We start from the raw sequence: 18,857 nt of genomic DNA on the forward strand, positions 1-18,857 counted from the left end.
TTCCTCCGCACAGGGTCATCAACAACAATCAGATATTAAACTGATAAGAACAGATTCTACACTTTGATCTTTAGCCAAAAGACAGAGGAGAGTGGAGGCTCAACGATGTGCCACTCACCGGTGTCCATTCTAGCAAGATTGGGCCCCTTGGATGGAGATGGAAAGTAAATACATTGTACAATCTTTTTTTATATACAGTGTGATGGATAGGGCACAGTGTGTGTTAAATGAGGTGCTCTCCATTTTCTTTCTGTCACAGCAGTGAGTGTTGGGCCGGCTCCACTTCTCAGAGGATCCGAGATCTCTTGCTGGCCAGCGACCCATGCTGAAAGAAAGAAGAGACACGTTCAATCCGGGAAAGCATCTGTGTCATTTTAGAGTTTAGAGCAGGGGTCTTCAAACTTTTCAGGCCAAGGACCCCCTAGCTGAGAGAGAGATGAAGCAGGGACCCCCTCTATATTGTATAATATTGTGTTTCAGATAACATTTTGCTGCTCTTTTTTTCCCCTTGACACCTATAATAACTCTTTGCCAAAAATAGCCGATCTAGAGCTTGTAGATCTGCTATTTTTGGCTAAAGTTCTCCTCAGAAAAGTGATGCTAGGGTTCAAGTGGTTAATGTAAAAAATAAAAATCATGTCACACAAAGATTTGGCGGACCCCCTTTAGTAACTCTGAGGACCCCCTAGGGGTCCCGGACCCCCTGTTGAAGACCCCTGGTTTAGAGAGAAGAGAGAGATAGTGAGATAAGAGAGTAGACAGACAGACAGACAGACAGACAGACAGACAGACAGACAGACAGACAGACAGACAGACAGACACATTGGTTCTCAAAGTGGGGTCACAGCAGGGTTTCCGGCAGACCATTTCTGCCTCGGCGCCCCGCTGAGGCAGAAATTTGTAGCGCCGAGCCCAAAAGTTCTGGCGAAAATGATGCAATGTTGCAATGCACACGCGCACGGCTCAGGAATGTGCGTTTGCAGCGCCGCAGAACAAATCTAAATAATGTAGCGCACGTTAGTTAACAAAAGGACTGGGCTCAAATCTGTCTTCATTTTAGTTCACGAAAAAAGACGAGACGAAATGTTTTATATTGTTTTCTTCTCATCTTTCCGGTGATACGCAGCACTGTGAAACAGCTGCTGCTAACGTGCAGCGGCACACACACACACACACACACACACACACACACACACACACACAGAGTTGAATGGACAGTTACTGTATGCTGCGCTCACAGCAGCTACAAAAGTTACAAATCCAAATGACTGAAATCAGTTGGGGCGACTGAGAACTTTAATCCATGTGCAGCCCTGGAAACCTCCACATTTTTCAGACCGAGGTGCAAAACAAACAGAGGACGAGTGTGTTAGTTTCTACGGCCTACCTTAGCCTGCTTGTAGAAGTGGGGAGCCAGTTCAACCAACCAGGATGATTCAACCGCAGTCACGTCACGCATGTAGTACTTTGAAGTCTGAACCACTTCATTGAAGATAACCCTGGAGAAGGACAGAATGTGATAGATTTAATTTGATTAATAATCATATCGTCACTGTCAGGTGCAAACCTATCTCTGTACTGCTACTTTTTTATTTTCTTTAATAAAAAGAACAAAAACATTGCTAGAATATACAGTATGTGTATTGTATGAATGAATTTATCGTTCCCCGCTTTCCTAGGGAGAGCGGGGAACATAGGACCTAACCTAAACCTAACCGTAACCCTAACCTTAGTGGGGGAACATAGAACCCGGGGAACATAGGGATGACCCCATATATACAGTGGTGGAAAGTGACTAAGTACATTTACTTAAGTACTGTACTTAAGTACAATTTTGAGGTGTTTGTACTTCCAATTTCCAATACTTTTACGCCACTACATCTCAGAGGCAAATATTGTACTTTTACTCCAATACAATTATTTGAAAACTTTAGTTACTAGTTACTTTGCAGATATACATTATTGTATTATAAAACATACAGTAACCACTTCAGCCCTATTTTATACATAACAACGCGTCGCAACGCGTTGTGAGCTTGTAGATCTGCTATTTTCAAACATTTTAGTACATTTACTTTTGGTACTTTAAGTACATTTTGATGCCAATACTTTTGTACTTTTACTCAAGTAAATTTAGAATTCTGGACTTTTACTTGTAACGGGGTATGTCTATATTGCAGTATTGAAACTTTTACTTAAGTAAAGAATTTGAGTACTTACCACCACGTGTATGAATGAATTTATCAATGATATATATGGACAGACTTAACATACCATTTTGGAGGCGTCTCCCCAAACAGCACAGAGTTGGGGTGGATGAGAAGCTCACGGTCGTCACGTAGAGTCCTGAGAGGGAGAGGCAGTGGGTTATTATCATTGTGATCGCTTAAATCAGACATCAAGCTCGCCATGCCTTAGTTTAAGGGTTCCCAAACTTTTCAGGGCGTGACCCCCCAAAATAATAATAATATTTGAACTGGGGACCCCCTACCCTGACAAGCACTTGGAATTGTATAGGAGTTGAGGCATTTACATTTAGTTTGACTCGGTTCCACAGATAAATATTGTGAAAATAGTCGCTCAAAAATTAAAAGTAATTAAATTGTAACTTTAGAAATGTGCAGATATACCCTGTACAGTTATACTGTATGTTGGTTTGTTTACTGTTGAGTGAGAAAACAATGTTGCACATTAAAGCTAATCGTCTGAGGACCCCCCAAAATAATTTGGGTCCCGACCCCCAGTTTGGGAACCACTGCCACGAGTTAGGAAACAACACAAAAACATAACAAAGTGCCACGACAGATACGCCCGAATGTGTGTTTGGTGATGACTGACACAACAGGTGTGCCGTCTAGCTCTGACTCAGGCCATGTGTGACTGCTTAAATCAGCCATCATCCCATCTGAGAAATAGCTTCATATTGTACGTTTGACACATAAAAATCATTTCTCTTCCTTTGTCCATGGTCGGTCTCTCACCTGTAGGATCCTGAATGGTGAATGCGGGCCGCGTTGGCAAAGAACCCGACAGCAATGCACTTCAGGATCACATCAGGGTCACCTGGACAGCAACACAACGGCAGGAAAAATAAATTCAATGCCTTCAACCCCACATGATACTGTATGATGGTACGGGCACCACATGACACACATGCACACACACACACACACACACACCTTCACTGGTGTTACGCGGCACTTTGAACTTGTTCATGAGCCGACGCAGCTGCTCTCGGACCGTCACGGCTCGCAGGAGACCCTTGTAATTGAGGAAGTGTTCCTGACACCACTGGGAACTCTTCAGGTGCTGAAGACAACAGAGAGAGACATGGGTGCAAGGTTAGCCAATGGAATACAACCACTACAACGACTACTAACCACTGTGTTTCCTGCACTATCTGTACCGAGTGGACCTCTGACATAGACCTACTGCACATATAAACGGAGCAGCTACCTTTAAACACACATAGGCTTTTTTGTATACTATTTAAATAGTTTTAAGAACAATGCTGTTAATTATCCCAAAAGTGACGCAGAAAGTTCCCCCCAGAATAGGTATGCTGGGGTTCAAGTGGTTAATGTGGTTAAAGAAAAATGTATTGATATTCAGAGGATTAGACAAAACACACTTATTGTGTATTTTACCTAAGGTACCTTTAAATATTGACCTCTGCTAACATATAAAATGTCATACTGTATGATGTCATAACATATAGATGTTATTTTATGCAGCTGATCTGAAATCACACGAAATGTGTGGCAGCTCATTTTAACTTTTTTAGTTTCTTTACAGATCTTTCATTAGAACTCATTCATATCTCAGAATTAGAGTGACAGGATATCAAAATGGTTCAATAAAACTATTTGACATTCATCCAAACTCGTTCAGCGATTCTATAATTTATGAGGACGCTTTGTAGAAATAGATTAGAATATAGTATAGTTTATAATAAAATACATGTTAATCTTCCTTTATGCACTCATTATTATGACACTGCAAAAAGAAAACACTAAATGTTGAAAATGTTTGTAATTCACCATTTATGAAACTATCTTTTCAAATACTAAATAATAATTACTAACCAGTGTTACTAAAATATTTCATGCCAACACACCCTGCAGTAAGACTAGACTAGAATCACACATGCAGTCATGAATCATGAAAATCCACTATTGTACACTATAAAACAACCAAGACTTCAGATTTAAACTTTTCGATAGTCAGACTTTAATTATGAATGCAGTCACATTACACATTACATCAGAAACACTGTGTCTCCCATCTCATTGAGTGACCATAATATAAACAGTTAACAGGGCATTTCAGTGAGCATGTAGACCATAGTACAGTTAAATCATCTCTACAGGATGGCTCTCTGTCATTTTAGTTGAGTGTCTTGTTTTCCTGTTCATTTCCATCCTTCTCCTTATCTATCCCTTTAAGTGTATTCATACATTTCACTCCAGTTATTTATTTATCCTTCACATTCTTTTCTACAGCAGGACAGGATATCAGTATGTAAATCAGTCATTTTCATTAGTAGGATCAACGTTTTTAACCACATGTTTGTGTTATTGTTCTGGGTATAATTACATGAAAATAATACAGAATTGGTACATTAGTCTGACACATTATACAGTAAAACTACAGATGCTACACAAATCAGAATATACATTACATTATTATATGTTTCAGTGTTGAACAAGGTGTGTAAAATGAATTTTAAATCTCCAAATAGGTGTAGCCACCAGTTCCAAACACATTCATTCATGGGTCTGGTGCAAATGTGGCCATAAATGAATGACAGTTTGTCCAAACATCAACAAACTAGATGGATATGTTTAATGATGCTATTGAAACCCATAAATGTCCCCTTAAATTGAACAGTAGGGTGATGGCATTGCTGAAGAAGGCCATGGCCTGGCACAGATTTTACCATGAATAATTTTTAGGATATGTCCTTTTGCACACCTACAAACGGACAGGTGCGTCGGAGTATGAATGCTGAATATGGAAGAGAGAGGGAGTCCCGCACACTGTCTTCACTTATAAAGAGGTTTTTATTTAGGATGCAATGTTTCGGCCGCTTGGACCTTCATCAGGCATAAAAGTAAATGATTGAAATGTCTGATTGTCATAAAATCTGTTAATTATCTTTAACTCTTAAACTGACAGGGTTTTTCAAAAACTTTTGTCAGAAACTGTCAAAGGACAAATTTCCGCTTTGCAGTTATATTTATCATTTTCAATGATAAATATAACTCTGAACATAAAATTTAACTCTGAACATAAAATATTATAATAATAATCATTGATAACAAACAATCATTACCATTATTAATTATAAACATTACATAAGTTTTAGCATTACTATTATTATTGATAATAAACAGGTGATAATAGGATTTATAATTATTGGTTATGGTTATTAACTAAAAACTGTAGATATTATTCATAACAACATAATCATCCCATCATATGAACATGTTGATGACATCACAGATCAGAGACTAGTGTTACTTTAGACACTTGATTGTCATCCATAGACACAACACATCATATGGTCTCTGTCGGGTGGAAACCTCATACAGTATGTTCCAAAACTGTTACTTTTCAGGATTTAAATAAGCATCATTTTGTGATGCTTTTGTGTGACGCTGTAGAATGATACAAGTACAAGTAGGGCGTTCATTTACGAAAAAATTGAGATAAGAGGTTTCTGCCCGACAACGACGAAATAGACACTATACTACTAGTAATGTTCCTTTACTTGTTCCCCTTTAAAGTACTTCTTACCACCCATCATCATCATGTCTAACTATCCAGAGTTACACTGACCTTCCCTGGTAACATCTTCAGAGTACCACCATGACCAGTGTACATGTATGGAAAGAGTGTGTCAGTGAAAGTGTGTGTGAAGGTGTGTATGTGTGTGTTAGTATCAGGATCAGAGAATGACAGCTTTCCTTCATTCCAGTCCAGCTGGACTCTGATCCTCTGAGGTTTCTGCTTCAATGTGAGATCAGTGTCTGACCCTGGTGAGTAGTCTGCTGTGTAATTACCTTCATATAACTGTATTCTCCAGAATTGACCCGCACTGTTTCCCTTCCTCTGAAAGGACTCTGCTAACACACCTACCCCCCAGTCTGTATTGTCTCTAACCTCAACATCCCAGCTGTGAGTCCCTGAGTTAAAGCCCTCAGAACCCAGGACATAGCCATAGGGGTCAAACCTCTCTGGGTTGTCAGGAAGCTGCTGTTTCTCTCCATCTCTCACACTGGTCAGATCATCAGACAGGATGTATACTGGATGGGCAGTGTTGGGGTCCAGAATGAAAGGAGTGTACGAGACAATGTCCTTCATCTTGTCCCAGACTCTGAAGGTCAGGTTGCTCAGGTGTTTGGTCACGTCTATCAGTGCTCCTGAGACCGGCTGTGGGTCCTGCAGTGTGAACTGGACTCTTTGCATTGTGGTCTTGTAGTTCTGCAGGAATGAGACGTGTTCAGCTCTCAGCTCCACCTCTATGGCTCTGATTGTGTTTGAAAGGGTTGATATGTCTCTGTTTAGACCCTCAGTCTTCTCCCTCATCATCTGACTCTTCTGCTGCTCTTCCTCCCACAATGCAGCAATCCTAGCATCCTCTTCCTCTTGTAGAAACTGACGCATCTTCTTAAACTGTTCCTTAATCTGCATTTCTGTGTTCTGAGTCTGGGACTGAATGTGTGCTGCTGTTTGATCATAGTTTGTTTTAACTTTATTAAAGACCACCAGTTTCTCCTGTAAAGGCTTCAGTGATTTCTGGACTTCCTCCTTGTGATCAAGTGCAGCTTCATCGATGGGTCTGAATCTGTGGTCGGTGTGTTTTTTAGAATCTCGACACACAACACAGACTGGCTGTTGACATTCCAGACAGAACAGTTTGAGTTTCTCAGCATGCAGACTGCAGAGATCCTCAGACCCTGTTGAAGCTCTCTTATGTCTCTCCTGTATGAAGGCCTCACACACGTTCTTCAGAGCCAGGTTTCTGGGTGGATCCACTGAATGTCTCTCTTTACAAACTGGACATTGCTTTATTACCTTCTCTCTCCACCATTCCTGCAGACAGGCTTTACAGAAGCTGTGGCTACAGGACAGGACAACAGGATCTTTAAAGATGTCATGACACACAGGACAGGAATAATCCTCTTCTGGAAGAGACGACGTGGAAGCCATTTTGTCTTTGAGTGAAGCTACAAACAGTCTCTGCTCAATACAGGAATTCAGTCAGTCGTACTAACTCTCCCTCCTCTAGAATGTTGCCTGAAGTTTACTTTCACTGTGAATCGTGGTTCTTGTTAAAGTCCATTCAGCCTAACCTGAGTCAGCAGCAGGTTTCAGTGGTCTGGGTCAGTATTCCCTCCTGTAGCTGTAGAAAGACCTCCTCACTGGAAGTTGTATTTGATCTGAAGGTGATTCTTATTATCGGTCTCTCCGTGTGTGTGAGGATGATAGTACTGCAGTGTGAGGAGTAAGGTTAACAACCTCTCTGTTTCCTGTTTTATGTCAGGTGAGACTGGCAAGGGGCAGAGCCTTGACAACACCATAAAATTGTTCCAAAGTTCAATTATAATCACCTTTTCACCCACTGAGGGCGGAGGCAGCAATGCAAGTCACCTGCTGCTGCATGTCCACTCAGCGGGAGCAGTTAGGGGTTCAGTGTCTTGTTCAATGACATTTTTAAAGTAGTGTCAGGAAGAGAGCTTTTCAGAGGATATCAAGACATGACACAGGAATACAGGAGAGACATAGTCATGTGAAACGTCTTAAAGAGAGTTTGGAAGTCAACAGACAAAAAACAGCAGCTTTTAAGGGTTTGAGATTATGGCAGTGATGTAGTGTTGGTGGACATGGTGACATTAGTGGTAAACAAACGGCCCTCTAACAAAGGTTTCCGTACCGGAAACCATAGAAGAGACTTTAAAGAGAAGTTAAATATAGGCATCCACGAGTATATGCCGAGACACAAGAAGTGATCTCATACATGGAGATTCTGACCTCTGTCCCACTAGCTAATAATTGATTCAAGTTTCATCATGTGACTTCACATTACAGCACCAAACCTGGGGGGATTATATCTCCACCCTGGCCTTGGAACGCCTCAGGATCCCCCAGGAGGGAAGTGGCTAATGTTGCTCTGGAAAGGGGAGCTCTCTGCTGGAACTGTTACCCCCGCGACCCAATTCCGGATAAGCAGTTGAAGATGGATGTCTGAAGAGAATGTCCGAGTCCAGCCTTAAACTTACTGTACCTGTGTGCAGTTATTGCACAACCAACCAAGTATTAAGGCATTAGTCCACATACCTTGATGAATGCTTCATACACGTTCAGCATGGTGAGATGATCTCCCTCAGCCACAGCAAACTTCCTGTGTTCTCTAGCCTGCAGAGGCAAACGTCAGACAGATGTGATTTATGTTTTATAAAGTACTTCTCTGTGACGATGTACACAGCAGTGATTCTCAACCTTTTTCTTTTCATTTCAAGGACCCCCCAGTTTGAATGATATGCATTTTTAGGCCAAGGACCCCCACTTAATACAATGTGTTATCTCTGGGACCAAAGGATTTTATCCCATTTCCAGCAATCCCATTTATAGCAATCATACAGTGCAATAATGAGGCTCTTACACCAGTGTGCTATCAATGCCCCAAGACAGAGTCAAGCAAAGGTGTCACGTGACAAAAAGGAACAGATCTACAAGCTAATAACGTATCACGGTGGAACGTGTTGTTAGTTTGTAGATCCATGTGTTAATTGTTTTGAAACAAATTAATTTAAGTCGACTCCAATTAATAGTAATTAATATTTACCATTTGAGTACTATACCTGCACTCCTCCCTCCATCCGTACTCAAATGTTTTGTAACAGTGAAACAGCCTTGAGTCCATATTTATAACATAATGCAATGTGTTTTATCAGTGACCTATGGAGGGGTGCATATCAGTTAAGATAAGATACTGTATACATTTATAGGATCATTTAAAAGTTATTGACGTGGATTGTTTTATGTAATATATCTTTTCATTGTAACCTCGTACAGAGTACACTATCTGTCTGTCATCATGATTTGTGTGCGTGGGAACTCATTTTAAACAAGCTTAGTGCTTAATGTCTACCAAATTCATGCAGTTTTAACATAATTCAGCACTATGTGTTTCAAGTTTCAATGTGTGGCCCAATGTGTGGTACATTGTAAAATCCTGAGTGTTTATTTAACTCCATTTGTACACTCTCCCCCAGAGCCGATGATGAGAAACGGTGATGGTACAACGTATTGCTTTAGAAAAACCCCAGTTTCAACTCACAGCAGCTTTCTTCTGATTGGGCGGCACGACGAAGATGTTCTGAATCTGCATCATGGCGGCGATGGTGACGATCTCTTTGGAGCAGCCGAAGGTCCCCGACTCCAGGAGCATCTTGGCAAACATGGGGCTGAGAGGGAACTCTGCCATCCGCACGCCCATGGGGTCAGTCAGCCGGCCATACTGGTCCAGGCCTGCCAGTACACACACACACACACACACACACACACATACACACATGGATTAAAGCAAAAATTCAATCAGATTCAACAAATCAAAAAACCCTAGAGCGTACAATGTAAGTCAATGAGAAGACCGTTTTCGATTGTAAATCTCTAATCAACAAAGCAACTATAATTGAAGATATTAGATACATAATTGAAGATATTATATTTGGAATTACACCATGGCCAGATAAATACAACAACCTAAACCTCTACCGACGTGTAAGGTTTGCTTTAACCCATTAAGGCCTGAGGTTCCGATTCTACAAAATGTCTTCTAAATCCTAACTGTTTTTTGTTACTGTGTCAGTGTTTCTCAATCTTTTTCATGTCAAGGACCCCAAAATGGATATGCATTTTGCCACGGACCCCCATCTCAAAATATTTTGTTCCAGGGACCCCCAAAAGCAAAGATTTGAGTTAGATTTTGAGTTAAAATGTTTGCTTTAAAAAAGATATATTAAAAGATTTGCAAAAAATTTCATGATTTCTCAAAAATAGCAGATCTACAAGAGCTTGTATATATCTGCTGTATATCTGCTTGTATATCTGCCACAGATGCTTCTCCCGGTCTGAAAGGGTTAAGGAGTCATTTCTTACCTCCTAGAGCGTAGAGCAGCTCCAGAGCCTGGACCATGGTCTGGGCAGGGGGAGGCTGTTCAATGACAACACAGGAGGTTATGTCAAGTCCAGCAATTTAATTACAAAGTTTAACATTTAAAAACAACATAATGCCACATGCCTCTAAAACCACTTTATTTGAACCATATGATATAACCCCTAGTGTCATCTGGACAGAACCTTGAAATGGTAAAAAAAGTTTGTTTTAGTAGGAGTTTTGTCCCCTCAGCCATTAGCTGCACTAAACAAGGATATTTTTTGTGTATACGGGGGACTGTTGTGTGCTATGTTGTTCTGTGCTACAGTATATGGTTGTGTGTTTTTCTGTTGGAACAGACTGTGAGGATGAATATCCCTGAGGGGCCAATAAAGACTATTATTATTATTATTAGTGCCCCTGTTCTGAACATTCTGTGATAACATTCTGTCAAAATAATAAAGTAGGTCAGAGTGGCTTATTTTCGGGCGAGAACGAGGGAGTCCATCCCCTTCTCAGTGGCCTGGGAGATGGACCGCTGAGGTGGAGCACCACACCTACCATCAGCTCCCAGTAGTTACCGCACAACTTAATAACAGCGCTAACATGAAGCTAGCATTGTAGCATCTAGCCAAAACAACGCAATAAAAGACACAAACTAGTCCACAAACTAGACAAAAACAATGGTCGTCTACAAAACGTGAGTTTCGACCCCTACTGCACTGTGTGCTATATTATTTGTAGTGTGTGTGTGTTTAGGGAATGGCTGGGTTCATTTTGTCACGGACCGTGGATCGACGGGTCGGGTATTGGTCCAAGTAATTAAGTACATTTACTCAAGTACTTCAACCAACGTGGGTCTTTTTTTGGAGAAAGAGGGCCCGAGGACTTTTTTTCCCCTTATACTGCCAACGGGCGCCAATGGTACTACAGGCAATGTACACGTCGGCCTGACGGTGAATGTTGCACGGAAGGAAATACTGGAGCCGCAGGTGACGGAGGGGGAGCCAAGCCCTGCCACTCATATGCGTATGAGTTGGCAGTGCCCAAGATTGCACCTAGAACCTTGTGGTCCAAAGGTGAGTTTTCTGCCGATGTGACGCATTGTGAGTTTGTATATCGGTAGACTGCCCCAACGCTCCTGATTTCATGTATAGAGGGGCGGGTGTAAAGAGCCGGCGAGAGATTGCGGCTGATCCCATTGGTTCACCGATCTGTCCGTCAACCCCCGCCCCGTTAACACAACATTACGAGCGACGCCCACTGCACTCTGGTTGGTTGGGAAGTGAAACACTTCCTCATACCGAGTACACCGACGCGCTGGGCCAGGCTTTTATTTTTTAGCAACACTAAACAATAAAAGCCTGGAGATCGAGGCTAGTATATCGGCTATTTTCAGTGAATATATAGGGTTTAAAGGGATTACCGTAATTTTCGCACTATAAGCCGCACCTGAATATAAGCCGCAGCAGCTAAATTGAATGATTTGTACATATATAAGCCGCACTGGACTATAAGCCGCAGGTGTAAAATCCATAGATTTAGGAGGTCCCCTAGTGGCCGTTAGCTGTAAAAATCCATAGATAAGCCGCACCGTTATATAAGCCGCAGGGTCGAAAAATGGGAAAAAAGTCGCGGCTTATAGTCCGAAATTTACGGTAGTTCACCCATAAAAAAAAATCTATCGATTAGTCACCCCATAAATTTCTAAGCCAATAATTTGATGACCAGCGGACCGGTAGGGCAGCGGTTCCGGTAGGAGACACAAAGGAGACTCTTTGTGTCTCCTACTGGTCCGCTGGTCATCAAATTATTGGCTTAGGAATGAGACAAAAACAAAATAATATCCATGAATTCTCCATGGGGTGACTAATCGATAGGAAAAAAGTCATTTTGGGGGTGAACTATCCCTTTAAGTGGTTCTTAAGGAAACATTTTCTCAGTGATTTCAGGAGCACCACTATACAGGTATAGCTAACAGGCTGTGTCAATTTCACAGATTTAATTCCAGCAGTCCTCTCTGGGGGAGCCAGTCTAAGTTAATTAAACAAGCAGAGATCAAATCACAGCCACCTCTCCCTCTCTCTCTCTCCCCTGTGTAAAACCAAGAGTCAGTTATACTCACAGAGAGGAAGCTGAATCGCAGTACGTTGTCGATGCCCAGGGCCTTGAGCTGCAGGATGACGGGGGCCAGGTTGGTGCGCTGCATCTCTGGCACTGTGGTGGCGGGCAGTTTCTCAAAGTCTTCCTCTGATGACAGGTATAGGCAGAGAGAGAGAGAAGTTCAATTACATTTTATTGTTATATAATATATTTTTATTTACTCCACAGTGCCCTCTACAGATTTGGTTAATGGGAAGTTAAATTCCTCCAGATCTGTAGAGGGCACTGTGGAGTAAATAAAAATAATATCGCTGACATCTTTTATTTTCTGCCCAAAAAGTGTATTTTACAGAGTAAGTGGGGTGCTGAGAGGCTTCCCAGTTCCGAGAATAGACTTTCAACAACACAAAACAGCCTTTGTTTCGGTGAGAAGTGAAATGGTTTTGTTTATTTTCACTACTGTTGGAGCCCTCGCAGGGCAGTGGAATTCCTTGTACAAGCGCAGAGCCCAGGGTCTTCCAGGGCGTTAGAGAGAACTCACAAAACGCTCTGAACCAGGGCTAGTCTGGACCAGACCTGTTCAGTGGGAGGACGGGTGGCTTCGAGCGAAAATATTAAGTATAGAATCAAATAAAAAACCAACATCACTGACTTCATGATTAAGATTAATGGAAACATAACTTAAAGAAAACCAAAAAAAATCTTAAACTGACCTCTTGGTGGCGCTGAAGTGAAAGCCGCTGGTCCTCCTGGAGTCCTGATGGTCTCAAGGTTGCATCATTCACACACCTGGAGATGATCACTTTTTTTTTTAAAGTGACTCGAATCTGAGAAAGAAGTTCTCTGGTCCTATCCAGTGGTGGAAAAAGTACTCACATTTGTTACTTAAGTAAAAGTATCAATACCGCAAATGTAGATATACACCCTGTTACAAGTAGATCGGTTCCGTATTCAAAATGCACTCGAGTAAAAGTACAAAAGTATCGGCATCAAAATATGCTTAAAGTACCAAATGTAAGATTAATCATTGTGCAAAATGTCCCATTTCACAAGTTCAATTATGTATACAAATATTTTGAAAATAGCAGATCTACAAGCTCACTCACAACACATGTGATTTGCCTCTGAGATGTAGTGGAGTAGAAGTAAAAGTATTAAAAATTGGAAATACTCCAGTAAAGTAAAAATACCTACAAAATTCTGCTTAAGTACAGTACTTGAGTACATGTACTTAGTTACTTTCCATCACTGGTCCTATCAGACAGTATAGTAGCCTACTGTACTACTAGAAGGCCTACTGTCCCTATGGCAGTGGTTCTCAAACTTTTTAAAGCCAGGCAAGGACCCCAAAAATTGATATGTATTTGGCCTCGGACCCCCATCTGAAAAGGTTTTGTGCCAGGGACCCCCAGAAAAGATTTCTGTAAAAAAAAAAAAAATCTAAATTATTCAAAATCTTCCAAACACTTTCAAGATTTAATGTAAAATGTTCAAAAATAGCAGATGTACAAGCTTGTAGATCTGCTATTTTTGAATAGCCAATGAATAAAGTGATTAAAATGATTGAGATTCTATATTAACTACGTTTGCTGGGGACCACTGTTGGTCCCTCCACTGGAGGAAATAGTCCTTTCTTGTTTACCACAGTATTAGTGTCTATTTCATTTTTTATTTGAACATAATGATCGCATTATATTTTAATTAGTGTGTAGTAAGTAGACGATGTCCATGTTTCAACCACACAATGGTTTAAAAGAACTATTTCTCTTAAACTCAAAAGGATGATGTGTGGGAACTCTTAAAAAGTTCCAAGTTCCAATTTGAGTTAAAGGGTTAGGTATAATATAGCCTATTATTACAAGCTAGATTTATATGTACATGTACACATAGGCCATTGCATTAAATAAATCCTAAAATAAATCTAGACACACACACACACACACACACACACACACACACACACACACACACACACACACACACACACACACACACACACACACACACACACACACACAGTTATGTATCATTGAAGTGGACAGCTGCACTGGTAAGTGGATCCTCAGCCAGCTTGAGTTAGCTACAAGCAGGTTCGATGGCAGGTGTCTAAATCACTACACCCCCTCCATTAACATTTCACATTCATTTTAATTACATGGGACATATAAACCTACTTTTGTCAACGACACAACAACCCTATACTCCTACCATAATCATCATTACATAAACTGATAGCTACTATTACTCTGAGCATATATTATCATATGCCTATACACGTGGTGTGTGTGTGTGTGTGTGTGTGTGTGTGTGTGTGTGTGTGTGTGTGTGTGTGTGTGTGTGTGTGTGTGTGTGTGTGTGTGTGTGTGTGTGTGTGTGTGTGTGTGTGTGTGTGTGTGTTGGACCCAACATCATAGACCAGGGGTCCTCAACATTTTTCAGGCCAAGGACCACTTAGCTGAGAGAGATGAAGCAGGGACCCCCACTACATATTGTATACAATTGAGTTGCGGGAACTTGCGGATTAAACTTTTTCATAGATTTCATACTCAGCTTCATAGACTATCATCAGTGTTGTGTAAATGCATGTTTTGTTATGTTTATTTTAGACATTTAACCACTTAAACATTCAATGCTTAGTAAACTTGACCTTTGGCTCTGTACTTGGTCTGCTCTTTTTTCCCTCTACACCAAACCTCTTTGCCAAAAATAGCCGATCTACAAGCTCACATGTGAGCTTGTAGATCGGCTATTTTTGGCTAAAGTTCTCCTCAGAATAGGGATGCTATAGGGTTCAAGTGGTTAATGTAAAATAAAATATATCCTATCACACAAAGATTTGGCAGGCCCCATGTAGTAACTCTGAGGACCCCCCTAGGGGTCCTAAATCCCCTGTTGAAGACCCCTGGCATAGACAGAAGTACAGACATTTCTAATGATAGGGCTTTAGCAGTGAAAATACAAAGTATAAAACTCCTCCAAGTAGTCATCATAATACAGAGGAGTAAATTCCCATTTATGATTAAACACTGCCACCTTCTGGTAAAAATAACACTACAGGACTTGAGGAGTGAGTAGTATACTTCACTGGCAGACAATAATAAACATGGATGTATTCAATGTAATAAAGCCAGTGGTTCTCAAACGTTTTCATGTCAAGGACCCCCAAATTAACATGTATTTTGGCTGCGGCGCACCCCATTTTGAAAAGATTTTGTGCCAGGGACCCCCAGAAGAGAAGATTTAAAAACTAAATTCTATATTCCAATTTATTTCATAAATAACCCATCAATACAAGCTCAAAACTTTTAAATGTTGATGCTATATTAACTTATTTAGCCGGGGGAACCCCTGGAACACCTTCAAGGAACCCTGGGGGTTCCCGAATCCCCCACCCCACTTTGAGAACCACTGTAAATAAAGACTATAGGGTCAGTTATTTCAGTGCACGACCATAAGGCTTTATTTGAAGATGTGTGTTTTAGAGATGTCAAGGGTTACAGATCTCTTTCCTCGGTGGTTGAGTTAACTACAGTTCTACAGATTGCAGCAGTGTCGTCTGCATACAGAGTCAGGAGTAATCAGCACAAATGGGAGTAAACAATTTCATTTTTTTTGCGGCTACATGTTTGGCTACGTCATTGTTTTTGTTTTTTTAAGCTACAAGGTGATCTTAAAGTGTACCTTAAGAGTACCATTTTAACATGCAAGAGTACTTCACTTATAGACTCTACTAATTGGATTGCACTTATTTTTGATGGCGTTAATTTCTCCAGAGTTTGATTACCGTGTTTCACTGATCTGAAGTTAACCTACTGTTATGGAAAACCATGCAGACATAAGTCAATAAAGTTCAGGACAAGTAACCTTTACCCATATGAAAGCAGGTCCTACATATGGATCAAAATGACACCCTTGGTTCAATTGCTCCACTGAGACCTTCTGAAGTTTTCAGACCCAAATACTTGTCCAGATTAACACAATTTACTAAGTATACAAACAAAGGCAAAAGCAGGAATGTAAAATGCATGTTGTCGTCATGGAATGGAAGGGGTTGACACTAAACGGTTGCCCGACTGCCCCGTGGTAAATAAAACGTTCGGGTTTGCTTTCAGATTGCCCGACGGGCAAGTGCATTCCGTCTTCATTAAATATTACTGGCTATTCATGAAGAACAATGCTAACTTTTTACAACTAGCAGTTGCGCTCATTCTGGTATTTCAAAGTGACTGTCACCAGTCGGCAGTTATCGATTGGATTTAACATTTATTAGTTCTACAAGCTATCATTTCATAATGGACAATGTACTTTTCGGGCAAGTAGGCATGACCTTTGGGGCAAGTAGAACATGACCTGTACTTGCCCGACGGGCAAGTGCCTCCGAGACCATAGTGTAAACCCCTCATAATACCAAATATCAAGCGATTATGGCAGTATTAATTAATGAAATGTGCATGCCAATGTGATGTAAGTACCACTGTCATGATTGGCCAAACAGACATGGCTTAAAAACATGAGCACTACTGTTTCATTGTTGCTTCACATCATCATAGGAACAAAATGGCACTTGATCTTTTTGAGTTTTTTCGATTGCACTGCTTTGTATTTGCGCGGTTTATTTGCACATTCCATATGAACATGAAATGTGAAATATCATGGCTAATAGAAAAAATTTGGCACCAAGAGGTAGAAAGGCCACTGCGTTTCGAACTAGTCAGAAGTTAAGTGGCAAGAAAGAGTTATCGGACAAACTGTCCCAAGTCCTTTTTTCACAGTTTCACATCAGCTGTACAATCTTCAAGGTCAAACAAAGAAAACCGCATTACACAGTTTCCACTGCAGCAAAAGTCCTGAAAATGTCTTAAATCTCGGGGGGCCAGAAATGAAAAGGATGAGATCTGAATCGAAGCTTCGTTTCTGTATCCAACAGGTTGATATCGCAAACCAATTAATAAACATAAAGGCACCCAGGCGTTTGGGGTAAAGCAAACTTTAAAACCGAAAGATAAACCACGTTAAGTCCCTCAAAATATAACATCTTCACTTTCCACTTTGTCTTTAGTTTATTTTCCGAGTTCTGCTGCTGCCAACTGGAATAACAACAAAAATACTACAGCGTTAAAAAAATAAAAATGGAAGCTGAGAACCAGAGGAGGGCTGTGACAGGACAGTCATTCCCTGGATCTCAGCCTTGCTCTGATATGTACACAGGTGGAGGGTCACTACTGTATGGCCAATGCTAGGAATGGACACCGGTGGGGAACATTCTGAACCGATCGCCATTTAAGCCCGATTTAGACTGGGCAGCGCATCGCGTCTCGACACCGAAAGATAGCCGATCTACATGAGTATTCTGTTCATTCAAGTGTAATGTGCAAACAACCGTTACTATCTGACCATTTATTCCAGGTCTTAGCCTGGTAAACCATAGCCTGGCATGGCAAACCATCCCGGTCGCGTGAATTCACATTATCGTTGTCTTCTGCAGAGGGGTGGGCGTTTTGCAGAAACCAAAAAGTGGAAGAGCCAATCAACGTCTGCGCTCAGGGCCCTGTGATTGACCGACACTGAATGGCTCTTCCACTATTTTGGTTTTTGCAAAACGCCCACCCAGAGCGTCTGGGGCCACAGACCAGTTATTGTTGTTTTGTCCTCCTGCACGAAGCGGGGAAAAAAAAGCTGACCACAATCCAGCTCTTGCCGCCCCGCGGCCGTGTGCACGAAACAAGCACAAGCGCTAGAATTTCACAGGGCCACGCCCGCTTGCCTCTCCGCCCCTCAACTTCTCCACACGTCCCAAATAAATCACCCGTCTCTCATTGAGTCTTTGTGTCTCCTACCGGAACCCACTGCTCGTCGTCAAATTATTGGCTTAGGAATGCGACAAAAACCAAAAAAAATATCCATGAATTCAAGTCTCCATGGGGTGAGTGATCGATAGGAGAAAAAAAGTAATTTTGGGGGTGAACTATCCCTTTAACCCATTAAGACCTGAGGCGATTATTGGAAGTGTTTTCTAAATCCTAACAGTTTTTTTTTTTTTTAATAATTTTTTTTTTCAAGATTTTCGAAAAATAGCAGATCTACAAGCTCATAGCGCGGCACTCGGTGCCGCGCTATGAGCTTGTATATCTGCTATTTTTGAATAGCCAAAGAAATCTAAAGTGACACAGATGCGTTCCAGGTCTTAATGGGGTAACTCTTACTTTGAGGAAAATAGATGATATACAAGCTCACAACGCATTGTGAACTTGTAGATGGGCTCTTTTCGGTGCGAGACACCAGCGTGCCAACTAAATCAGTCGATATACTATACTATCACTTCATCTTCCTCCGCACAGGGTCATCAACAACAGTCAGATATTAAACTGATAAGAACAGATTCTACACTTTGATCTTTAGCCAAAAGGCAGAGGAGAGTGGAGGCTCAACGATGTGCCACTCACCGGTGTCCATTCTAACAAGATCGGGCCCCTTGGATGGAGATGTAAAGTAAATACATTGTACAATCTTTGTTTATATACAGTGTGATGGATAGGGCACAGTGTGTGTTAAATGAGGTGCTCTCCATTTTCTTTCTGTCACAGCAGTG

At 41.2% G+C, this 18,857-nt stretch overlaps 1 protein-coding gene across 1 annotated transcript; it reads right to left on the bottom strand.

The window, feature by feature from the left end:
- Positions 1-286: 286 nt before the first annotated feature.
- Positions 287-18,721, bottom strand: LOC308096636 (E3 ubiquitin-protein ligase TRIM39-like; the record flags this gene model as incomplete). The annotated part of the gene is made up of 11 exons (XM_080444048.1): positions 287-325; positions 1,388-1,499; positions 2,275-2,346; positions 2,982-3,063; positions 3,180-3,309; positions 5,842-7,245; positions 8,344-8,421; positions 9,347-9,537; positions 10,168-10,222; positions 12,291-12,415; positions 18,712-18,721. 11 exons carry the CDS (start codon positions 18,719-18,721, stop codon positions 287-289), a joined length of 2,298 nt encoding a protein of 765 aa, XP_080300174.1.
- Between the last annotated feature and the right edge of the window lie 136 nt (positions 18,722-18,857).

This window comes from Gymnoscopelus braueri (genome assembly GCF_963280865.1).
Source record: "Gymnoscopelus braueri genome assembly, chromosome: 12".
NCBI classification, from domain to species: Eukaryota; Metazoa; Chordata; class Actinopteri; order Myctophiformes; family Myctophidae; genus Gymnoscopelus; species Gymnoscopelus braueri.